This window comes from Heptranchias perlo, chromosome 24 (assembly GCF_035084215.1).
Source record: "Heptranchias perlo isolate sHepPer1 chromosome 24, sHepPer1.hap1, whole genome shotgun sequence".
NCBI classification, from domain to species: domain Eukaryota; kingdom Metazoa; phylum Chordata; class Chondrichthyes; order Hexanchiformes; family Hexanchidae; genus Heptranchias; species Heptranchias perlo.
The window spans coordinates 27,115,412-27,141,426 of NC_090348.1; the positions used below are offsets into that span (position 1 = coordinate 27,115,412).

The 26,015-nt window shown below is 39.9% G+C and overlaps 1 protein-coding gene across 3 annotated transcripts in view; it reads left to right on the top strand.

Moving 5' to 3' along the window:
- LOC137341637 (voltage-dependent calcium channel subunit alpha-2/delta-1) overlaps positions 1-26,015 on the top strand; it is a 588,942-nt gene that overhangs the window by 520,027 nt on the left and 42,900 nt on the right. For all 3 annotated transcript variants that reach the window (XM_068004938.1, XM_068004940.1, XM_068004939.1), the window contains 2 exons: positions 19,305-19,389; positions 23,757-23,819. In XM_068004938.1, the coding sequence (XP_067861039.1) occupies positions 19,305-19,389; positions 23,757-23,819 (148 nt within the window). The remainder of the gene's footprint in view (positions 1-19,304; positions 19,390-23,756; positions 23,820-26,015) is intronic.

Sequence of the window (26,015 nt, forward strand, 5' to 3'; positions counted from 1 at the left end):
AATAATGTGTGCCCTTTGGCTTGGCCATGCCACTGATTATTTTATAGCCTTAGATTTGCTCAACTCTGGAACTCTGTTCTTGAACGTTTTGGTGAATTATAAGTTATTGCTTTGGACATCTCCAAAGCCTTTGACAAAGTCTGACCCATGCACCATGAAACGACTTACCATCATATGGATTCCCAACTAAATTATGTTCATGACTATCTAGTTTCCTCAATCACTTTATCGGTATTGTAATTGATGGTTCTTTTTCTTTTCAGTCAGGGGTTTCCCAGAGCTCTGATCTCTCTCCACTTATAGCAGATTGTGCAATTTACTGTTTCAGCAGTTGCTTTGTTGTTTTACAATGTGCATTGTTACATAGCCAAGCAATGAAAGAGCAATCTTTACTGCATAGAAGATACATTCTTGTTGGTTGGATCACCCAGCCACATCTTAAGGTGAGCCAGGTTGTGTAGTATCAAGATGTGGAGATGCCGGTGATGGACTGGGGTTGACAATTGTAAACAATTTTACAACACCAAGTTATAGTCCAGCAATTTTATTTTAAATTCACAAGCTTTCGGAGGCTTCCTCCTTCCTCAGGTGAACGATGTGAAAAACGATTTTTCACATCGTTCACCTGAGGAAGGAGGAAGCCTCCGAAAGCTTGTGAATTTAAAATAAAATTGCTGGACTATAACTTGGTGTTGTAAAATTGTTTACAAGTGTAGTATCAAGTCAGTTGCAGAATCCACCTGCATGTTAGCGTAAGTCGACAAAGTTAATTGAATGTGTTAAACTGTGCACAGAGGTGAATAAAGAAGTTTCTTCATTGTTCTGCCAGTTTCTACGATGTCTTTAACTAGTAGCACATTCTCCAGGGATGTTCTGCCTGTTTCTACAATGTCCTAAACTATTGTGATGTTCTCCATGAGTGCAAGAAGATCAAAGGAAATGTATCCTTGGTCCTTAAAACAATCTAAATTAAATTAATAAGAATAATCATCCTGAATAATGACTAAGACTCAAAATAAGTTTCCAGAAAAATGTCACAATTTGGAGGTATCTAAACACAGCAACAAATGATGATTTTCTTCTGAGATGATAGACACAGATGTAACTGGTATGCTGGCGGAGATCTTGCCATTCTAGTTTTGTTTTGTGCAGTTTTCTCTCCAGTTAAACTGAGAGAGGAATACATGAGGTGGAAGTAATCTGTACATGATCCTCAGGAGAGTTGAACCCCTCTAATATACATGTACACATGTGCACACACATAATTAGGACCTAACAGCACCACCTTGCATTGGTTCCTTAGATGGGGCCTCGGATTGATGTGTCATCCAAAAGATGGCAGCTTCAACAGGGCAGTACTCCCTCTGTACTGCAATGAGGTGTTTAGTTACTGAAGCAAGTATTTACATGCAACAAATCAACTGCTCTCTAAAATGGTCCATTGAACGATTTGTTCTGTTATATTTTGTAAGTGCTTTACCTGTCCAATTATACGCCTTCCCAAAGATTGATGAGAAGAACTTAGACATATTGGCATTCCTTACTGTCAAAAGGAAAATAAATATTTGCATTTATATGGTACCTTATCAAATTGTCTCAACATTTTAAAGTGCTTCACACATTGAATTGTTTTTTGATGTCCAGCAATTGTTATGTAGGCAAATGCAGTAGCCATTCTGCATCAACACAAAACTAAAGTTTACTTCAAGTAACTTAGGTTTAAAAACACAATCCTCATTTTACTGCTAGAGTTATGTGTTACTCATGTTTCTTTTTTAGTTTATTTTGAATACAATTTAGCCCCCCCCCCCCCACCCAAGGCTTTTACTTCTATACAAGGCCCGTCATGGCAGAGGACAGGTAGAATATTGTTGACTACTCTGTAACCTTTAATGCTCAGCTAATACAGCATGTACTCGCCATTGTGGGGAGCCTTATATTAAATTTCAATTTGTTGTTTTTTGATACAATATTGAATGTTGACTGTGATTTACTTGTTCTTCAATTTGCTTTTGGGAGTTAATGGGCTCAATTTTGAAATGGTGGCAGGATGGCAGTGGGGGTGAGGGGGTGAAGGTGCGCGTGGCAAACCCGAATTTAAAAAAACTCACCTTTTCTGACGCAATCATGATGTAATTGATGGTGATTAAAGTTGTTTCCGGGTTTTGCGTCCGATTGATAGGCTGGCTAGTGAGAGGAGCTGCAACACTGTGGGGACAGGGGGAGAGAGAGAGAGAGAGACGTCATCCTGCACTGGAATAGAGAGTAGAGGACACTGAAGATTGGGGGGGGGGGTGGGGAAGAGGGAGAGATCTGAGAGGGACATCGGAGCAGGGGGGGTGCAGATGACATTAGTTAAAAGGTAGGTTTATTTTGTTATTTAACTTTGTGCAATGGTTTTTTATTTAATTTGTTTACTTTATTTTTGCCTGATCTGATCCTTCATGCCTGCTTTCACCAGGCGTGAATCGGAAGCCGTGGGAAAGGCGCCCAGGTAAGTTTAAAATCAGTTTAACTATCTACTGTGTCAGAAATAAAGTACCTTAAGTACCTCAATGAGGTACATTTGGTTCTTTAACTATCATCCCGCTGGCTTTAATTGCCGGCCAGACTTCCGCATTCGGGAAGTGCGCGCACACACAGGCACGCCTATGGGAAACCCGGAAGTCGGTGAGTTGGGGCCGGTTTCCTCACCCGCTCGGGATTTTCCCGATTTTCGCAGCCCCCAACGCACCCGCAATTTCATTTGAAAATCGGGGCCCATGTGTCTCTTGCCCTATAACTATGTAGTGCTGAACGTACAGTGTTAGATTTGAAATACAACAGAAGGTAAATGTTGGACCTGCTTTAGACGATGATGCTTTGTACTTATTTTGCATTAGTAACCAATTATTGCATTATGTGCTCACTTATGACAGCAAATTGTTCCCATATGGAAATGCCAAGGAATTTGATCAAATACATATTCAGATTGGTGCAGTGTAGTACTGCTGTGGATAAAATAGGCAAGGGCAATGAGGTGGCATTCAATATTTTAAGGAACAATTGATGGGATATTTTAGACTGAATAAACATGGACTCATTGGTGGTAATTTTAACTTTTATCGCCAGGTGACAGTAATTCAGTAGCTCGTTTTGCACCTTACCAGATTTTCTTTTCCATGGAAGTTAGTAGAAGGGAAAATCTTTCCACTTTCCCTTTATCTGGAACTTAGGCTTATTAATTAACTGTTCTGATACTTAGTTTCTACTTCTGAATCTTATAATTTTAATGAACATTGTATTACCTCAAATACCTTAAAGGATCACCAAAACATCCTACTTCAAACGACCTGACCATTTAAAGTGACGAGTTTGGCTTTGTAGACCAATTTCAAAGGTGACATTTAACTAAACAAGTATTGCCGGATTTTAATTCATTTCACAGAAAGCTCACTTCCAATTCTTTTAATTCTCTTTTATTTAATACTGTATAGTTCACCAGGCAGGAAGGCTTGATACCAATGACAGCCCTCAAGGTTATGTTAAAACAAAGGTATTATTCAATTAAACCGACAAATCCATTTTAAAAGTACACTTCAGCTGATGACATGGTTTAAAAATATAAGAAATATAAAATCTTTTCATATGCTGGAATTTTCTAAGATAGCATGCTGAACTGCTAACACTGTCTAACAAGTCAATAGCAGGTGTCATCAATCATAAGACTTGCCTTTATCCAAGGCCCAAGGATACTTGACACAAAAATAAGTTCTTCTTTGTTTATACGGTGAACTGTCTTTCTGACTGAACATAGGAAATTAACCCTATTGAACTTATGACAGTTTTCCTACATAATACTCCTGTCATTATAAAATGGCAAACTGTCTGACCTGCTGTGAGCAATGCGACAGGAAATCTGTTGGTATGTGCAATAATGAGATAAGCAGAATAAACAAATATGCACAGACGCTTTGGTGGGTATAATTTTTGAAGTAGGGGTATTTCTGGCAAATTCCAACTCATATGGCCCGATATTAGGAGGGAGGCGGGGGGGTCGACTGGGCGCGTGGGTAACACGCCCAGTGAAATCGGTGAGTTTGGCACACGATCGTAAGTAAATTGAAGCCACTTACTTTGGCTTCCGGGTTTCGCGCTGGAAAGCTGCGCAGTGGGCGGACTGCGCACCCGCATCATAGGCTGTCAGCTGGAGGAGCCCTATTTAAAGGGGCAGTCCTCCACTGACTGATGCTGCTGAAAATAGGCAAAATTACAGCCTGGAGCAGCCTAGGGGGAAGGCTGCTCCCAGGTTTAATGATGCCTCACTCCAGGTCTTACTGGATGGGGTGAGGAGAAGGAGGGAGATCTTCCATCCGGCGGACAGGAGGGAGTGGCCTGCCTCTGCCACCACGAAGGCCTGGCTCGAGGTAGCAGAGGAGGTCACCTGCACCAACAACATATCACCTGCATACAGTGCAGGAGGTGCTTCAATGACCTAACCAGGTCAGCTGAAGTGAGTACTCTTACTCATTCCCCGACACTCCGTCTGCCACATCACCGCCCCCACCCCACATCTCCTTCTGCACTGCCAACACTACTCTATCACATCAACCCTCACACCCACTGAACCCTCATCCTCATCTTACCTGCACTTCCTCACCTTCCCAGTACTCATCCCACCACTACCACTCAACCCAATCCTCATACAATCTCATGGCTCTGTCTCATACTCACCCTCTCGTGCATCTCTTTCACGGTCAGCCTTACCTGCCACTATCTGTGTTGCAGCCACAGGGCATGCATCACGTATGTGTAGTAGGAAGCATAAGGCAAACGTGTCGTGAGCATGAAGTGGACGCACAAGGGTGTTTGAGGGTTTGTCATGGTTTTTACTTATATTTGATTTCTGATCAACTCACATTACTTATTACATTGTCACCACTACTGCCACATCTTGGCCTTCTTGACTGGCTTGTGCAATAATGCCCTTTCATGAGGTTCTCCATGAATACCCTTGATGCCACCCATTGAATCACCCTACAGTGTGAGTATGTGTAGTTGCATGACTACTTTGTGCAGGTACCTGTTGCGCAGCACTGTGTTGTGTAGCTCCATGTGGTAGAGGTGGACGGTGTGCCTGGTGAGGTTGGTGATGTTGCTCGTCTTCCAATGGAGTGATGAATGCAGCTATGGAATCCCCCCCACCCCGCCCATCCTGATGGTGTGAGTGTGAGGGGCTCCACAAAGTAGGTAAATATTTGGACAGCAGAGTTTAGGGTTTGATTTAATAATTTGGATGTGGAGACAATGGTGTGGCAGGCAAAACTTTGTCTGAGGTGACAGAGTGCCCTGCTGCAATGAATTAGGGTTTACCCTGCACCTGTCAAATGGACCTTTGCAGCTGCTGCTGGCTGCAACACATCTGTTTGAACAGGGAGTGTTTCCCCCAACATGGGAACCACGCTCTGGGTGGTCCAAAATCCTGCCGGCTTTGATTGCCGGTGGGAGTCCCGCATGCGGAGGCTGCGCGCGCACCGATTCGCGTCATTGGGGAACCCAGAAGTGGCGGGTTGGAGCCGGGCTCTGGACCGACTCCGGGAATCCCCAATTTTAGGAGCCGCACTCACTCGGCTATCCGAAAATTGATCCCATAATCTCCATGTAACTTTCTTCGACCAGAGATATCCAGTTTGTGGACTTTCCTCTGTGGTGAAAATTGAAAATAAGCCCTGATAATTGTCATGTGTTTATATTTTTAGAAAATGTAGTTTAATCAAGTCAAAATATATCTCCTTTCTATGATATACGTAGCTCCAGCCTAATTTGAAATTCTGTGAGAGAGTTGGATTTTGGTTTGAGATATTAGTTGATATATCTAATGTCGTCAACTATGTTTGTTAAGTGACATTGTTGTGGTGATATTTCTGTTCATGCAAACACAAAGGTTGATAATGCATATTAAAGATGACTGACTGTTATGCTGGTAACTTTTGGGGGAGAAAGATTTTCACTAAGATCTGTTTCTGGCAGTAGCAGCTGTGCAAATGAATAAAGTATATGCATTTCAATATGTGCCAAAGGGTGTTTCAGTATCCACTGTTAGCAACTTCTTGGAATTAATAGTGTCATATTTCAGCCCATCACACAACCTCATTCTTAATTATGTTTATGAATGTTGAGAGTGCCGGGAATTGTAACATCAAAGGAATATATTGAATAGAAAAAGCTGATCTGGAGTATTGTGTCCAATTCTGGGTACCGCCCCTTTGGAAGGATGTGAAGTTCTTGGAGAGGGTACAGAAAAGATTTGCTAGAATGGTTCGAGGGATGAACAACTTCAGTTTTGTTGATAGACTGGAGAAGCTAGGGTTGTTTTCCTTAGAGCAGAGAAGGTTGAGAGGAAATTTGATAGAGGTGTTCAAAGTCATGAGAGGTCTAGATAGAGAGAAACTGTTCCCATTGGCGGAAGGGTCAAGAACCAAAGGACACAGATTTAAGATGATTGGCAAAAGAACCAAAGGCGACATGAGGAAAAACGTTTTTATGCAACGTGTGGTTATGATTTGGAATGCACTGCCTGAGGAGGTGGTGGAGGTATATTCAATTGTGGCTTTCGATAGGGAATTGGATAAGTACTTGAAGGGAAAAAATGTGCAGGGTTATGGGGAAAGTGCGGAGGAGTGGAACTAGCTGGATTGCTCTTGCAGAGAGCCAGCGCAGGCTTGATAGGCCGAATGGCCTCCATCTGTGCTGTAACCATTCAATAATTCTATCCTATGATCTTCGGTCAGAGGTTCACTACTGAATCCTGACTTAAAGGGAACTGATTGTTAAGGAAGCATTGTGAAAGAGAGCTTGAGGAAAAAGGAGTTCTTGGCTGCGGTGTTTTATCCAGTAACTTTGTGCAGCAAAACAGAAATATCCTCATTTCTTATTAGGATTCAAAAGGGTAATTAACTTTTGTGGACATTGCAAAGGATTTTTATGATCAATATATGTGTTAGAAATGCCTAATCCTAATAAAACTGGAAACACACTGTCAATCAATACCTGTGGCGAGCAGGTGGACACTTGGCATTTTGGATGTTTTGTTTTGTTTCCTTCTGTTTTGAGGAAGTTACCCACCCAAAACAAGGACTGTCTGTCCCCTCCACAGAATCTGATTGACCTGCTCTGTGTTTCTAGCTTTTTCAAATTCTGTTTAAGCTTTCTGGTATCTACAGTATCCTACTTATTATTAATCCTAATTCTGGTACTTTCTTAAGTGCTTTATTTTGTAAATAAATGCATTTGGTTAATTTTGCCTGTAAATGCCCTGCTCTGTGTTTTAATATTCTGAAATGCTGAATTAATTGAAAATGTAGTGCCATTATGATTTGGGCTCACTCCAGAAAAGTTTTTTTCTCAAAGTTTGCTTACATAGGCAATTCTTATTCCGTCTGATCCTCGATAGCGCATAAGAATTCCACTATGTTTCATGTTACTTCAGAAAACAGATAATATGAGCCTCATTAGGTACTTTTTGTAACAAGCAAAGCTATCAAACAGGTTTATTTATAATAACAAGCCATAAAAGCAAGATATGGAAAGCTGTCCAAAAATAGCAATCACAAAAGGTTAAACAGACTAACCAACCAAACGAGATTCTTCGAAAACTTCCTTACAGACCTTAACATGAGAATACTTTTCAGGAAGAAATAGCAAATTTGTTTCTTAGCAACCAAATTGAATACAGTCTTTGCAGGAATTATATAGGTGTATGCCAACAGATCCACTTTTTGAAGCCATGCATCACAGCCAGACAGATCTAAAGTGCTGATGCAGAAAATGTACTGGAGTTTTATACTCATAAGTCCTTGAAAAATAGGCCCTGTTTGGAAGGTCACTTAGGAGACAGAGTTAGTCTTCTTGAACAATCTCAACAATCTTTCCAACCAATTAATCACAAAAGTGTAACCATGCCAGCCTGTGGTGTACGATGTACACTGTCTGCATTTAGACTATTTCACCTATCTCATGGGCATCTTGTTCAAAGCACAATTAACCCTTTTTCAATCAAGACTTAACTGGATTATAATGATTTTTTTTGGTGGTGTATTCGCTCTTGATGAGATTTGGAATCAAAATATTCATATATTAAGGATACTATTTTCCCTTCAAATGTTACTGTAGACGTTTCATCTCTCTAGCCAATATGCTTGCTTGTTGATGAATGCGTAATCCCCATCTTGAGTGTAGCATTGTAGAAACCTATTTTAAACTGAGAAACACAGTAAAGGAAAATTAACAAACCCTCGACAAAATACTCTATTTTTCTTTGCATACAAGTCCATGTAAAGTCAAGTAGTGGGAGCTGGGTGGTGCAATGGGTTAACATAGAAACATAGAAAATAGGAGCAAGAGTAGGCCATTCGGCTCTTCGGGCTTGCTCCGCCATTCAAAATGATCATGCCTGATCGTCTAACTCAGTATCCTGTTCCCGCTTTTTTCCATATCCCTTGATCCCTTTAGCATTAAGAAATCTATCTATCTCCTTCTTGAATATATCTAATGACTTGGCCTCCATTGCCTTCTGTGGTAGAGAATTCCACAGGTTCACCACCCTGAGTGAAGAAATTTCTCCTCATCTCGGTTCTAAATGGCATACCCCGTATCCTGAGACTGTGACCCCTGGTTCTGGACTCCGCAGCCATTGGGAACATCCTCCCTGCGTCTAGTCTGTCTAGTCCTGTTAGAATTTTCTATGTTTCGATGAGATCACCTCTCATTCTTCTAAACTCTAGTGAATATAGGCCAGTTGACCCAATCTCTCCTCATAAGTCAGCCCTGCCATCCCAGGAATCAGTCTGGTAAACCTTTGTTGCACTCCCTCCATGGCAAGGACATCCTTTCTCAGATAAGGAGACCAAAATTGCACACACTACTCCAGATGTGGTCTCACCATGGCCCTGTATAACTGCAGTAAGACATCCCTGCTCCTCTACTCAAATCCTCTTGCAGTGAAGGCCAACATATCATTCGCCTTCCTAACTGCTTGTTGCATCTGAATGCTTGCTTTCAACGACTGGTGTACAAGCACACCCAGGTCTTGTTGCACCTCCCCTTTTCCCAATCTATCACCATTCAGATAATAATCTGCCTTTCTGTTTTTACAACCAAAGTGGATAACCTCACATTTATCCACATTATACTGAATCTGCCATGTTCTTGCCCACTCACCCAACTTGTCTAAATCACATTGGAACCTCTTTGCATCCTCCTCACAGCTCACATTCCACCCCAGCTTTGTGTCGTCTGCAAACTTGGAAATATTACATCTAGTTCCCTCATCCAAATCATTGATATATATTGTGAATAGCTGGGGCCCAAGCACTGATCCCTGCGGTACCCCACTAGTCACTGCCTGCCACCCGGAAAAAATCCTGTTTATTCCTACTTTCTGTTTCCTGTCTGTCAACCAATTCTCAATCCGTGCCAGCATATTCCCTCCAATCCCATGTGCTTTAATTTTGCACACTAACCTCTTGTGCGGGACCTTATCAAAAGCCTTCTGAAAATCCAAATACACCACATCCACTGGTTCTCCCCTATCTATTCTACTAGTTACCTCCTCAAAAAAAACTCCAGTAGATTTGTTAAGCATGATTTCCCTTTCATAAACCCATGCTGACTTTGCCTGATCCCATTAATGCCCTCCAAGTGTTCTGTTATCATATCTTTTACAATAGACTCTAGCATTTTCCCCACTACTGATGTTAGGCTAACTGGTCTGTAATTCCCTGTTTTTTCTCTCCCTCCTTTATTAAATAGTGGGGTTACATTTGCCACCCTCAAATCTGTAGGAACTGTTCCAGAGTCTATAGAATTTTGGAAGATGATGACCAATGCATCCACTATTTCCAGGGCCACTTCCTTTAATACTCTGGGATGTAGATTATCAGGCCCTGCGGATTTGTCAGCCTTTAGCCCCATTAATTTCCCTAGGACTATTTGTTTTACTAATATTGGTTTCCTTCAGTTCCTCCCTCTCACTAGACCCTTGGTTCCCTAACATGTCTGGCAGGTTATTTGTGCCCTCCTGTTCTGCCATTTCTTTGTTCCCCATTATAATTTCCCCCATTTCTGACTGTAAGGGACCCATGTTAGAAATTGACCTTTCACCTCTGGGACTAGGGTTCAAATGAAAGTCTCTTCTGTCTGCTGACTGTAGGGGTCCTATGTGAAATAGGTTTGGGCAATATTATTTCCTATGGGGTATGGGCCCACAACACAAACGCTACCCTAATTCAGCATAATTGGTAATGTACCTGACCTGGAAGTTCTTGTTACGGACGTTAGGATCCTTAAATGGTAAGTGTTGCATTCCCAGTCATAAAAACGAGAAAAAAAGTTCGATACACTGATTACTGCGATTAGCGCAGGTAACACACCAACTGCTAGGATGGACCATGTAAAAGTGCAACTTCTGGTTCATGAGGGCAAAGTCCACTCACAGAAAAGTTACGAAAGCATTGAAAGAAAGAATGGTGCTTTAAAACTCACACTGCAACACCGTCCTGAGAAGGAATACTCTATCTCCCTGAGGTAGTGGTTGCTGGTGCATTTAGGTCTGGAACTCAAATCTGTGACCACCTGGTTGTTCAGCAACCACTTTTGGTGTCTGGTATTTGTTAGTGCTGAGCTGAGCTGTAACTGTGGGGATGGGTTGATGGGGCTGAATGTGTAGCTCCAAGTTGCCAAGTTATAGTCAGTGGATTACAGCCTTACTCCAAGTTAGCTTACTGTAGACAACCTGCAGACAAATTTCATCCAGAAGCAAGGATATATTTTAGAAATCAGATCAATTTGTGTAAACTGTTTTTCTTCAGTCTATTCCTATAAATACAAATATTTTATTTATTGTTCCTGTAAGTTCTGATTCAAGCACTGCATTTTCTGGTAAACTAGCCCTGCATTTAAACTGTATTCTCTCTTTTTTTTCATGTAGACTTACATCTCATGACAAAAGCTTAAATCTTAATCATGTATTTATTCCTCAAAGAAACAAAAAAGCTGAATTTGAAATAAGTTGATTATTGTCAGTCATGTGATATCACATTCATGTATTACCTGCAAGAAGCAAAATCATCAGTTCCTCAAGATATACCAGCAACTTGCATATTAACCACCTGGCCTATAGCCTGGTAAATAATCAGATCCACAGATGAATCTAAATAAGTAAAATGAATAGTGTTTCTTCAATATATTTGTATTTTTGTTAAAAACATCAGATTTCATGGTCTCATAATGCTGTGAGTTGAGATCTCTGCTGAGACACTGCAACTTTAACACCAATAAGAAAAACAATTAACAATATAAATCTTTGAGGAGGGAATCTGTTTCATATTTTAATGTTTGGGGCCCTTTGTATCCAAGGTTTATAGACTGTGGGTGGAATTTTAATGTGGTGCTCCAGAGGAGAGCATGGAATGGGATATCTCAGTGTCTAGAAACTCCTTCAACCACAATCCCTCTGTCATTTATAGAGCAAAGATTAATATCAGTGAACAGCTATCAAAATATGAGAATAGTTTAGTTATGTTAATAGTTACTAATAGTTTGTGATATTTCAAACACTTCTCTGTTATCTTAGGCCATTGGAACCTTCCAGGTGATCTAATAATTTTGTCTAATCAAAATGAGAAACATTCAGATGGTAAAATAAATACAAAGTGGCACAATTGGGGGGAAAAAACCTTGCTAAAAAAATCAAACCATTACAGTGAATTACTGCATCACATTTAACTGACATCCTTCCCTGTAACATCCATGAGTCATTTGGAACCAATTGATGCCTCCCACAGATGACTCATTAGACCTTGGGGTCTCTGCCATTTCAATTGCTGCAGTTGTGTTTGATGGAGAAGGCTATGAAACATAGCTTTTTAAGTGTCCATTTGACAAGGTGCCAGAGGTAGAGGGTTATATTGCAGACTGAGGAAATAGCTGGTTTCTTGAAGAGTGCTGTGCTCTTCTGTGATTTCATTTTGAAAGCACAGCCACCTGAATGAATTATGGAACCACCAAGGTCAGATTAGGTCATTTGGTTTAAATGAAATCACTGTCTGAGTGAAAATAAAAATGTCTATGTTATTTTTAATGTTGGTGTAATACTGTGGCTTCCAGGAAATGCATGGGTTATATGCCATTGAGTTTTTATTTTTGAAGCCATAATGATTTAAGGAATTTAATGTGTTTTTCTCAATTAGTAGAGAAAGTAATAATTGTAATCCAAAAATAGGTCTTCAAAAAAAGTGAAATTATTAGAAATTGAAAGTGTTTCCTTAAATTCAAAAAACCCAAGGGCAAAAGTATACAATTGCTATTACTGTTATCATTGGGACTGCACTTCTGACAAGTGATATTCTGTTCAGTGGTGTGTCACAGTCTATAACACTAGAATTTGAACATATTAGTCACAATTTTCTCTGAGGTCCTGTACTCATCTGTATACAGTGCCAATATATCCTGGCCAATCCATCCTCATATTCAGTCTAAACTCAACTTTATTTATAGAAGCAATAAACAGTCCAAGTACCTGTCTGGACTCTTCGCCTCACCCCCACCTTCCACCCCTATGTGAATGTGTCTCTTATTGGTCCTTTTTTAAAAGTATCTAGGTACTATTAGTAGAGTTGTATGTGCAATAACAATTTAAGAACAAAATGTTATTTAATGTTAATCATAAACATGTTAATTATACTGTCCCTGCCATCTGCCAGTAGCAGTGTACTAAACTCCATTATTGCGATATAACAAGTGGAATATATGATGTAGGTAACCTCATATGGTTTGTATGAACATTCAGATTTGATGTCATTCGTTCTTCTAGAACATGAATTCAGGAAACCTGATGTTTTATGAAGCCTCCAGGTTACTTTGAAATATTGTAATAAGCTTGAGACTGATAAAACCCCAGAGTCAAGAGAGGGACAGAGAAGCATAGCTGAATTGTTGAACTTGATGGGGAGGAATGATCACTTGTAGTGTCATGCAACATTGTAATGCTGAGCTGAGAATCCTTCCAAAGAAGTCACAATGCAAACTCTGTGTACTTCTAATTAGAGTGCCCTGTTGAGCTCCTCAGAGAGAATGTATTCTGAATTTACCCAGTGCACCATCAGCTTAAAGTCTGTTCCAGCTAGCAACTGAATAAGCCTGCTGATATAAAATGTGGGCATGATGGCATGAAAGCAAACCATAGAAAAAAACCTTAGAAAGACTGAACTTACATTTATATACAACAGAAAGCTTTATCACATCATCAGAACATTCCAATGTGTTCTGCATTCAGTGGATTACTTTTGAAATGCAGTCACTGTTGTTCCATAGGCAAATGTGGCAGCCAATTTACACACAGCAAGGTCCTACTAACAGCAAACGAATAACCAGCTAATCTATTATTGGTGGTGTGGGTTGAGTAAGGAAAGTTCCTTTCTTTCATTCGCGGGATATGGGCATCGCTAGCAAGGCCAGCATTTATTGCCCATCCCTAGTTGCCCTTGAGAAGGTGGTGATGGGGGACATCTTCATGAACCGCTGCAGTCCACGTGGAGAAGGTACTCCAACAATGCTGTTAGGGAGCTCCAAGATTTTGACCCAGCGACGATGAAAGAAGGACAATATTTGTCCAAGTCGGTATGGTGTGTGACTTGGATGGCCTTCTTTGAATACTGTTTACAGGATAATTTGTGGACCTGAGTTGGCAGTACCTTCAACATTGCAGCAGTCCCTCAGTATTACATTGAAGTCCAGATTGAGTTGAAGTCTGTAGTGGAACTTCTGACTCAGAGATGAGAGTGCTACCAACTGAGCCAAGCTCACATCTTAGCAGCGCTAGTAACAAAGAGAGCAGCTGTGGAAGTTAAACAATAGACAATTTTACATAAAACTCTCACTTGATGCTCCCTACTAAAGTTTTTGGCCAGGGTTTTCCACTTCTGCACTTCTTAACCAATGATTTATCTCCCATTCATTTGGTGGAAAATCAGGGCTGGCAAGTGCTGAAGTAAAAAATAACAGCCTTTGAATTTGCTGAAGTTTGGATATGTTCACCCTGTCCTGCTAAAAATGATCTTTTTGCTTTCTAGTAAATCAAATGTATTGCAGTATATTAATTCAAATATTACATTCAAACTAGTTTGAGATGTTATTTTTTACATTTCTTCGCAATCCCTGCTGTACTTTGCCCTAGACTCCTAAAGTAATAACATAAAGGTAGAAATATGACAAGAACCACAACCATCTAGGTTGCCTTCCTCATGTTCACTCATAATTATTGTCTTTATACTTCTGCTGTTCGAGGTTTTGGAAGATATTTTGTTCCAAACTAATTTGGAAAGTGCTCTAAAACAGCATAAATCTGTTTTTTTTCTCTGATTCTAAAATACATTGGTAAAAAGTTAAAAACAGTGGCTGTCTAAAGGGACTTAGGGGTTCAGGTACATAGATCATTGAAGTGTCATGAACAGGTGCAGAAAGTAATCAATAAGGCTAATGGAATGCTGGCCTTTATATCTAAAGGACTAGAGTACAAGGGGGCAGAAGTTATGCTGCAGCTATACAAAACCCTGGTTAGACCGCACCGGTAGTACTGTGAGCAGTTCTGGGCACCGGACCTTCGGAAGGACATATTGGACTTGGAGGGAGTGCAGAGTAGGTTTACTAGAATGATACCCGGACTTCAAGGGTTAAGTTACGAGGAGAGATTACACAAATTGGGGTTGTATTCTCTAGAGTTTCGAAGATTAAGGGGTGATCTGATCAAAGTTTATAAGATATTAAGGGGAACAGATAGGGTGGATAGAGAGAAACTATTTCCGCTGGTTGGGGATTCTAGGAGTAGGGGGCACAATCTAAAAATGAGAGCCAGACCTTTCAGGAGTGAGATTAGAAAACATTTCTACACACAAAGGGTGGTAGAAGTTTGGAACTCTCTTCTGCAAACGGCAATTGATACTAGCTCAATTGCTAAATTTAAATGTGAGATAGATAGCTTTTTGTCAACCAAAGGTATTAAGGGATATGGGCCAAAGGCAGGTATATGGAGTTAGATCACAGATCAGCCATGATCTTATCAAATGGTGGAGCAGGCTCGAGGGGCTGAATGGCCTACTGCTGTTCCTATGTTCCTACATTGCAAAATAATCCTAATTTTGGGTGAAAAATAAGCCTCCAATTTCCATTCATTATAAAGATGTTTTTACTGTGTGTTTTTGTAATGGTTTATACTTAATATGAGCCTTGTGGACATTGTGAGAAACAGGTCAGCTCTCTAGAGCTTATAGTTCTACTTGTGTCTACATGACTGAGGGCTGCAAAGGTGAACAAACACACCCAACTTTACATTAGATTAACTACTAGTAAAGCATAAATGGTTTGTGAAATAATTCATCATTGAATCAGGATTTTTAGGAATTGTGGACAAATTTGAACAAGTTGATAATCTTTGTACCACAACCAATTCCACAATGCAATAAAACAAAAGCAGAAAAGACTAAGGAAAAACAGATGTCTTATGCAGATGTGATTAAGCTTTTAAAATATGTTGCTTTCTTGTGCAAAATTTAGCAGTGGATTTATATTTACTCTGCTAAGCATTAGCCAGATGCATAGTCAGAAATCCTTGTCACGAATTCAACCCCAAACTGAACAACAATTATACAATTTACTCCACATCGTATTGTCATAAACCACATAAATAACTCCTCAGTGGGTTCCTTATGAAGTCAGTAATGACTCAGAATCAGAGCCCCTGGTCATTAACACTCACTCTATCAACAAAATATTACAAAAAAGAAAGGCTGAAGACAAACAAAAGAGGATGTCTAGCCAGTTAACAATTTTTTCATGTGTGATTGGTTCACCAAACCCTTTAAGTCTCACTTTGTGTGTAGCCTGAACATTTTAGCACCTCTGACAAAGTTAGCCACAAAAAGTCACCTCAATGAGAACATGTTCTCCATTAAATAAAGACTGAAGCATAGCAACGAGCTTATCACAAATCCTTTCCGTGAACCATGCTGATGAGATTTTGGGTCCACGCTAAATATTCTCTTGGGTTCAGTGTCACTAGTATCTCCTGATCCCATATCCCTTACAATCAGAAGTTTATCTTTACTGCCTAATATTTAGTCACATGATAGCATGTATTGGGTTTTAACAATGAAACCACTTGTTATGTGAACATGTAATTGCACATGTTCCCCTCATGCTGTACGTTAACTCCTCTGGCCATGTAATTTATGGCCTCCGGGGTAGATAGTATACTTGTTTGGGATTGAATTCATGGCAATGAATTCTGCATTCTCCAATCTTCTGGAAGATGGACCAGTGAACACTGTAGTAAGACAGGGTCAACAATAAACCAACAAGGTGATTTATTTTATATAGAATATGTCAATGAACAGAATAACTTTTGCATAAATGCTCCTCATAACGTATAAGATAACAAAGTATGGCAAGCTAGCAGGGTTAATTACACTTTTCTGACTAGAAATTTCTTTGAATCTAGTCAAAACTCAATTTAAGCAAAGAGCTCTTGTTCTCTGACCATACAAAATCTCTGCAGACTATCTCCTTTCTTACCTGGAAAGGAAGCCAAAAGCATGACCTCTGACTCTCCCCCAGTTTTCCATGCTCAGGAACAGCCAGTCGAGCTACCAATTAAACCTGCAACCATCCTCTTGGGTCTGGGCCTCAGGCAGCTAAGCCCTTCACTGAGTTCACACGAATAAAGCCTTTCCAACACTTTATCCATGACTGTTCACTGGAATGTCTTTAATAAATGTCCAGTGCCTCAAACCGATATGGTATGCAGGAAGACAGGCATTTCTTCTGAATTCTAATCCACATTCTCTTGAATAGAGAAGAGAGGAGATATGATAGGAATGTTAAGAATTCTGAAAAGATTGGACAGATTGGATCCAAGTAAGCGTTTCTGCTTTTTACAGAATATAAGCAGAAGGGATGATGCAAATTAAGGACAACAAAAGAAAATGGGACATACAGGGTGAACTTTTTTACTGTAAGGGTAGCAAGTATGTTGAACAAATTACCAGCACGGGTGGTAGGACAAGAAATCTTAATGGGTTTCAAGAAGGAAATAGATAGGTTCTTGTCAATAAATGGGACTCAGAGTTATTAGAAATGCACCAAGGGAACATTGTGGATAGGTCGGTTAGATGGACCAAAGGTCTTCTGCATGTAACTATCTAACCATTATTGTTGTCCTAAAGCACCTCATTTCGGTGGCGAAGTGTCAGATGTTGGTGGACCTGCAATTGGCTGAATTATGGAATCAAAGAGTATGGGTTCTTATCCATGGTTCCCCATGAAGTTTGATCTCAGCTCTGGCATTATGAGGTGATGCCATTTAGAATCCTTCAAGGGAGTCTATTTAGGCTACTCTTGTAATCTCTTAGCATCTGATAGGAAGTTGCATTAGAAGAGGCCCTTGAAGGCCTGCTCAACCCTGAGCTGCGCCTTCTCTTCATATTTGATCTATTACCACCTATTCCTTCCACCTTGAAAACATTGTCTTCTTTCTGAAAGATACTGGGACCCTATCCATACCCCTTTATCTCTTGGAGGTTTGACTTCACTAATGCTATCCTTGCTGACCTCCCTGCTTCCCACCTCTACAAACTACCATTTATCTAGAATCCATGTCCTTTCTCACACAAAGTTTCGCATTCTCATCACCCCATTCTTATCAACTTCTCTGGATTCCTGCATCCAAACTCTTCCATCCATATGACCTTGCATGCATTCTTCACTTCTCCAACAATGGATCACCTCTCATTTCTCCGCTCCCTATGCTCCACCAATGGTAGCCATTCTTGCAGCTGCTATGACCCTATCCTCTGCGACTCTGTCCTTCCACATCACCATCTCCTGCCTGCATACTAAGCCATCCTAAGCATTCTCCTCTTTGACTGAGTGTTTGCCATTCCTCTCCCTAATCTTTTTCCTCCCTTGTCCTCTTGTGCTCCTTTTTGTAAAGTGTTCTGTGTTGCTGTTCTCTACTTGAGAAGCAATATAGAAGCTTACATTTTTGAAACAGACCCTTGTCCAACCAAGCACAGGGAGCCCAATTTTTTTTTCTCTAAAAACCATCTATAATTCAATGTTTAAATTGAAAGTATGAGATTTTGTAAAGTCAATAAAACATTGTCCACATGATCCATACATTAGAGTTATCAAAGTAACCCTACTACATTACATTGATTTGAACATTGTGATTATGGAATAATAGTGTATCATATGATTAATATATAACTCTACCCATATGTCAATAAATATTTGGATCATATTCCTTCCTTCTGGGAGATGCAACACTTTATTGATCATGCAGTTTGACATAATCAAATACAAGTTTGGTTGATAAGATTGATGTCAGGAGATATTTATTTTATGCAGTGATTCAGTTGCACAGTTGGTCATTTTATAATTGTTTTTTCATAATTTCACTCGTTAGAGCAATTCTTGGTGCAGCTTGGAAAATGGTTGATAAAACCATGGATAAAGCCAAACGTTCAGGCTTTGAAGGCAGCACAGATGGGGGTAGTATGTCAGTGCACTGGCCTGCTATAGCATGCAGTGGTAAAGCAGGAGTTCTCGCCCATTGTTTTTCACACAGCACAGTCCTAATCTCAGCCATAGCAGATTGAGGGTGGCCACAACATTGAGGCAAAGTGCTTCTTGTAAAGAAAGAAGGGCAAAATAGAATGACAAGTCAATCCACAGCTCTTGAGTGTTCCTTCAACAGGCCAATTTAGAACATGTATGTCAGAGTTCAGGTTGATTAGTTGTGCTCTTTGTTCAACTGTGGTCTGGGAGGTGAGGAAACTACAGAACTGGTAGAAAAATAAAGTGGAAAATATTAGTGAAGAACAAAATTAATGAAATACAAATTTAGTGCTTATGACCATCACGGCCAGAGTTGAGCATTCTCAATGGCTTGGTATTGCAGCTCCTGGCAAAATATTGAGTTCTCAAGATCACATGCTGTTGGCTGATATTGTGATGAAGAGGATTGAGAGCACAGGGGAGAGGATTTTGGGATGGATTGCTAATCATCACATGGGAAAGTGTTCAGGGCAATGACTATGCAGGGTCTGGCAGAAAGGATGGCTGCCATCCCCATGAGCTGACTTTAGAGAGCCTGGAGCTGTAGTGATGTGTATTGTAGGGGAAGCAGCAGTTATTGTGTTTGTACGATACTGTACCTCTCCTTTTACAGACTGTGCACTTGTTTTCTGACTGGTCTCTCATTCTTTTTCTAGGCAAAACTGATCTGATCAATAATCTGTTGCTTGATGCCGGATTTACAAGTGAACTTGTTACAAACTATTGGACTAAACAAAATCCGTAAGTTCTGACTTCCCAGTTCGTATGAACTGTACTAAGTTTTAAAAAATAAACTATTGCTTCATTCTTTTACCGTACAATGAAATCATATTTACACCATAAGCTCACGTGTACACATAGAGACATAGAAGGATGCATCTCGGGGAGTAGCAGTTTACAGGAAATAAGTCATTGTGTTGTGGCACCAGCGCAGGTGTGTGAGGTATGTTGTGTAAATCACTGGTCTCCGGTGTGAATTATATTTCAAAAACAAAGGTAATTTGTTTAAATAAATGAATTTCTGTTTTAAAGAATCAAGCTGATTATATACACAGGACAAGGATTGAAAGTGTCTGTTTTAAAGTAAAGTGAACGAGACTTGTCAATTTAAGTAGCTTGGTACAGAATATTCCATTTATAAGTTGCACAGAGTGGAATAAGTATTAGGCACATGTTGGATTTTTAAAAATTGTATACTTCATTTTTGAAAAAATATTCATTGGCTATCATTATGGAATTTATGTTACTGGGGATGAAGGATATTTTCATTGGTCTGCTCCCAGCCCAATCAGAATATATGATGTCCCAAGCTGGCACAAGGTGATCCGAGATTTCTCACATGAACATATCGGGTGGCTGGAACCAGAATAACATCAGAATACTGTTTTCTGTTTTGCATTGCTTTTAATTACATTCTTTTGATTAACTTAAACCTAGTCTGGTAGCAACTGGTTTCAAATTGCATTTGGAACAAAACTTTTATTTTGCAAAAACTGCATAAAAACTTTATGCTCTAACTGATGAAGTGTTGACAGCAGGACAGTTGGCAGACTGCCAGTTAGTTTTCAGAGTAGCCCGTCCTTGGCTATTGCAGGAACTGAACCTGACTACCCAAAAACTTGAGACTACACTTTTAAAGATGTACAACAAAACAAAAGCACTGCACCGTCTCTCCGTGTGAATTTCTGTAACTATTTTGTCCTGATTTACTTTCATCTAAGTGACAAATTTGGGGACTGTGTTGTGCATTGGGTTAGTAGAGTCCTTCCACCTTTAAAAGATGAGTTTGAATATAGCTCAGGTAGATGGGATAGAAATCTCCTCACTGGTTGCAAGGATTCAAAGTCCTTTGAGTTTGGGCAGCCTCAACCCAAATCCTAGTGGTCATGAATCGACGGCACGAATTTGCCCATAATTTTGACAACAAATGTGCAGTCTCACCTGTTTAAAAACTACAAGGATGTTGAAGGTGGGAACTGGTGGCTGCAAACATAAAATTATGTTTTAGGCATTTTTGAGTTGGTGTAGAGGAGGATTCACTCTGTATCTAATCAGTGTTTCAATTAATCTGAGAGGGATGCTGACACTGGGGAGATTCCATTCAATAAAGAATATTTGAATGTTCTTTGGCTGCTTTCATGGAAGTGGTCTCACTGCAGATGAAAGATAAATTGACAGGACCGAGGGGATGAAAGTTTGCTTTCTTAAAGATATTGCCTTAAAGTGTTCTGTTTCTTGAGATTTAAAACTGTATTGAAACAGGGACAAGTAAGTTCATTTTTATTAAATTTAGTGGGTTTCAACTCCCATAACTTTGTATATTTGTTCACTCAATAGCTGCACACTCATTTTTACTGGAATCAACCTCAGATCAGTTTCAGAAAACCAAAATGAGCCAACTGGTACACACATAAACTATTGTGTGTAGTTTTTGTTTCACCATGTCAGGCTGACATTGCTTCCTTACAATTCATAAATAAATGTAAATAAAGAGGACATGTAAAACAGAGAGATAACGAACTGCAGAGTATTTCCAGATCAAAATCAAATTTAAAATTCTGTTTTGGATTTGGACTTTCTTCCAGTCTAACCTTGTATTTTTTCATTTATAGTTGTGGACCATAAATAACTAGATTGCAGCAATTAAAAAAGACAAAAGTGCAGAAATGTGTTTGGCTAGCTTTATCAAGTCCGTCAACATAATGGGAATGAGTGTAATCAATATCATTAAAAGTTGTGTGTTTGCAACAGTATAGCCTGGAATTTGCACTAACGCAAAATCCAGGATGCCTCTTCAGTGGCCAGGAGTTCTAGCCATCACAAGAGTGCACTCCTGATCCTGAATGATTTTCCTCGGTCGGGAATAATATGCATTTTTTAGACGGGCTCTCAGGTCTCTGCTGGGAGTCTGTATGGAGAGGGAGACAAAGATTGTCTGCAGCAGTGTAATGTGGCTGGCAGCTTCTATGTTGCCTGTCAAACTTTCGGGGAAGAAAATGAAAATTAAAAAAATAAAGGTGCCTAAGCACATGCAATAAACCACTCTGTGGTACTGTGGTTAGAATGGACCATTGTTGGGATCTGACTGTTCGTTGGTCTACGCTAACCACACAACACTACTCCGATACCAACATTGATTCATGTTAATCATGTAACATCACAGACCATGATAGTTCCCCATGTCCCCCTCCATTAAACCTCAACCACAGGCATTTTACCCACTTTGTCTAGCCTCTACTCTACCTTTGCTCACAGGCCTACCCTCTATCTCTGCTCTGTTCCCTCCAAGTCGTAGCCCTCCTCTTGCTCCCCTCCCAGACCAAACCCTGTCTCAATCTCTCTTAACTGTGCATGAACTGAAAACCTTTCTTCCCTCCCACTCTGCCAGAGAGCCACAGCCCCTGGTATCTCCCTGCTCAATCTCTATACCCACTTTTGGCCTGTTGTCATTGTTGTATGTCCTGGCTCGTATCAAAGGTAAAAGATGCAAATTGCATAAATTAGTGAACAAATCCACCTGAAAGGCAGAGAGAGAGAGAGAGAGACAGACAGAGTGAAGGAAGGAAAGACTTGCATAAAGAAGGCCACAAACTAAGAGATAGCAGGGGAAATGACAGAGAATGTGTAAGTACCTTATAGAGAAACAAAAACTAGAGCGGACAAATAAAATAACAGAGAGGAACAAACAAAAATAATTGGATAATTGGAAGAAGGCGCACTGATCCAATTTTAAAGTCCTAGATTCTGTCCTTACTTTTATATTTCCATTATAAATTCCTACGTCAACATTTATTGTGAAAACTGCCTGCCTCAAATTATCCCATTGTAACTTCCACCAGTGCAGCGTCTTCACTGGGAGGGAGGGTATAATCACAGTAGGACAAGTATATACAAAAAGTTTCCATTATAAATGTGGATGTAACAATTTATAATGGGAAATGTTGACAGAAAATATGCTTAGACATAACATTTTTAATAAATACATAGTACAGCATTCAAGGAAACTACCATAAACACACTTCCTTCCAGGATGCTTGCTATTTAGCTTTGACTTTCTAGTAACGTAACGTCATGATTGTCTGCCAAAACAGATCTTGGATATATATAATTCTAATATACCTGCTGCTTTTCTCCTTACAAATTCCTATTTAAAATTATTCTTTGTAGTACACTTCTCATCATTGGAAATTTCTTTGGGCAAACACATTGAGCAATAAACTTATGGATGAACCAGTCACCACATGAATATTTTGATTTGCTCTGTGTGCGCTCCAAGCAACAGACTCTGAAAAGTGTAATTATTCAAAACCTGAGAGTGTTTCACAAGTCAAAATGAAACTTCGCTCTGACACTTTGGTCCAAAACCTCAACAGCAAACCATTGGAACCATTGTGCTGAGCCCCATCCCCAGAGTGGCAGCATCTTCCATCATGGCGTCAGATGTTTAACCCAACCAGCCAAATATGAGGATTAAAATAGAGTCAAATGTTGGGATTTGACACATTTCCCATTGTTTGTGCCTCAGTAACAGTGAATGGAAAGGACGCCTTTATGTTCCAGGTATCCAGTGTTGTTAAGGGCCTTGGGAGGGGGGTGGTGGTTAACTTTTAAACGTCAGCTTCCCTAATGCAATCCATCTGAGGGTGATTGCCCGCATTAGGGAAACCGCTGCAATAATTAATCAACCACCTATTATTTTTTATACTGTTTCCCTGGACCCCAAGCCTACGCATGCTGCAGCAAGGTGCCGCAGTGATTTGCCTGCCCCCTCCCCAACATGAAGCAGGCACCTCAGTGACACGATAAGAGACCTCAGTGCCTGCCCAAAATATTTTGAGTCTCTCACCCCAGGAAATGAGCAGGGATCAGGGACGCTGGCAAGGGGTGTGTGGATATCCCGCTCTAACGAAAAGCCGCTGCTATAGCAACAGACAGGAAATTCGGCCCCCAGCTGTAAAACCCAGTAATGAAGCAGGAACTACTTTCCACACAGCGGGGAAAAGAATTGTACTGTCCCATCAAAAATCAGAATACCAGTATATGTAGGAATGTTCTGTGATGATTCGTATGCTGCCATTCTAATAATCTAACCTTTGTCTGTAAAATAGGGCTGGAGTTCTTGCCAGATTTGTAGCAACTGATGGTGGAATTACAAGAATTTACCCCAAAAGGTAGGATTTTTACAACAAATGCTGCATGTCTTAGGAACAGTTGTGTGTTCAGTTTTTGTGTTGGTTCATACCAGCTAATTACAGGATATTGTTAGATGTAGATGTAAATGCTGATGTATTTGAGGATTATCAATCATTGATGAATGCTGACTTGTTGCTTCAGCTAAAAACAGATTTATTCAGAACTATCCAGAGCACATACAAAATATTCTGCCTCCTTTACACAATCCTGTGTTCACAGGGACAATTCATGTCAAGCTATTAAGTAAGACACATTACATTCTTTGCAATGATCCAACAAAGGTATTTGAATGATGGATGCCATTATTTTAAACCCTCTGATATGATGCCGCAGAAGGACAGAGAAGAATGCTGGCCTGACACCAGTCAAACTGCAAGAAAGACCTTGTAGCAAACATCAATATCAAGTAAACCTGATTCATACAGCATTTCTGTCAAAATGTGCAATAAAATATGCACACAGCATATTAAAATATTGGCAAATAATTCACCACCTGCAACAAAGGTATCAATATTTCTTCAACAGACATAGTGATGTGTGTTTTCACGGGGAAAGCGCAGATTGTTTGATGCGGTAATTTAAACTGCTTATTAAATTTGTGTGTATATTATAGTCTACTCATAATTCAACATCATTTTCTATGCTGAAAAAAATTGAATTATCCAGTAATTCAAATTAAGCAACTGAAATAAAACAGCACTGGAGGCTTTTTTTGCACAATTCAAATTTAAATTGCCCAATAATTTGAATTAAACAACTTCATATTGTCAGAATTAAACTGTTTACATTTTGTAAACTTCTCATTGCCGTTCTTGAATGAAAGCAGAGGCTTACATAATGAGGGAAGTGATACAGTCACCTAAGGTTGTATGATTTTGAATCAAAGATGCCAAGAGTGAAATTTAATAATTATCGAAACAACTGCTACAAAACCAAGTAACAGAACGCTATGGTCCTACCACGAGTGATCTCTTCAAATGTTAGTCTATGCGGAGGGGACAACCCCAATTCACAGATAGTTCAAATGGAGTTGTTTAAAATGAGACTTGTATTTGCTTTTGTGAGGTCTTCTTCCTGCCCATTATTTGGGTTATCCAGGAGATGGGCACTATTGGATCTCCAAGTGCTGCCTTTGTGGTACCCAGTTTTCCCTAAAGCAGACGTTATATTTCAAATGTTCATCCCTAGAATGGGGTCCACTATAGGCTAACTTGATAACTTATGAACACCAAAATCAGCAATGAGTTCTGGTCAGTACCACAAGTGAGCTATAAAACAAGCGATGATTTTGTGGTCCTGTCACAGCATATAGAACCAACGTACCAACCTCACCTGGTATTCTAAACTGTTAAAATTAATCTGATAAAGAAATAGGTTGGAAAAAAACTGGATGTAGTAGTGTAGATTGCTGCTTAGTGAATTGGTTCCACAACAGCTGGAGGCAGTGTGAGTGCCAACTAGTTAAACTGGATAATGGTATGAAAAAATCATCTCTCCAAAATATAAATAAATGGGACTGACATCACGTTTATGGTATAAACTATAAACTATTAGATTCATTTTTGGATTCCTTAGTATTGCACACTCAATATTGTCTGGCATCCATCAACTCACACTACCAAAGGTTGACATTGCACTATGCAATACCAAAAACAAACACATTAACTTTTATGCCTATTATTTAATACATTTGTTACTAATACCATATAATCCAATTTTGACCCTTTGATGCCTTTCACTGTTGACTACACTTCACTTTGATGTGGTGCTGTTCCGTTCACATGATTACAATCAAACCCTGTTCAAATCACCGGTAGAAGAGGAATTCCAGACATATTCAAATTCCTCTTTTTTTATATATTCGTTCATGGGATGTGGGCATTGCTGGCTGGGCCGGCATTTATTGTCCATCCTTAATTGCCCTTGAGAAGGTGGTGGTGAGTCGCCTTCTTGAACCACTGCAGCCCGTGTGGTGAACGTTCTCCCACAGTGCTATTAGGTAGGGAGTTCAAGGATTTTGACCCAGTGACAATGAAGGAACGGTGATATATTTCCAAGTCGGGATGGTGTGTGACTTGGAGGGGAACATGCGGGTGGTGTTGTTCCCATGTGCCCTGCTGCCCTTGTCCTTCTAGGTGGTAGAGGTCGCGTGTTTGGGAGGTGCTGTCGAAGAA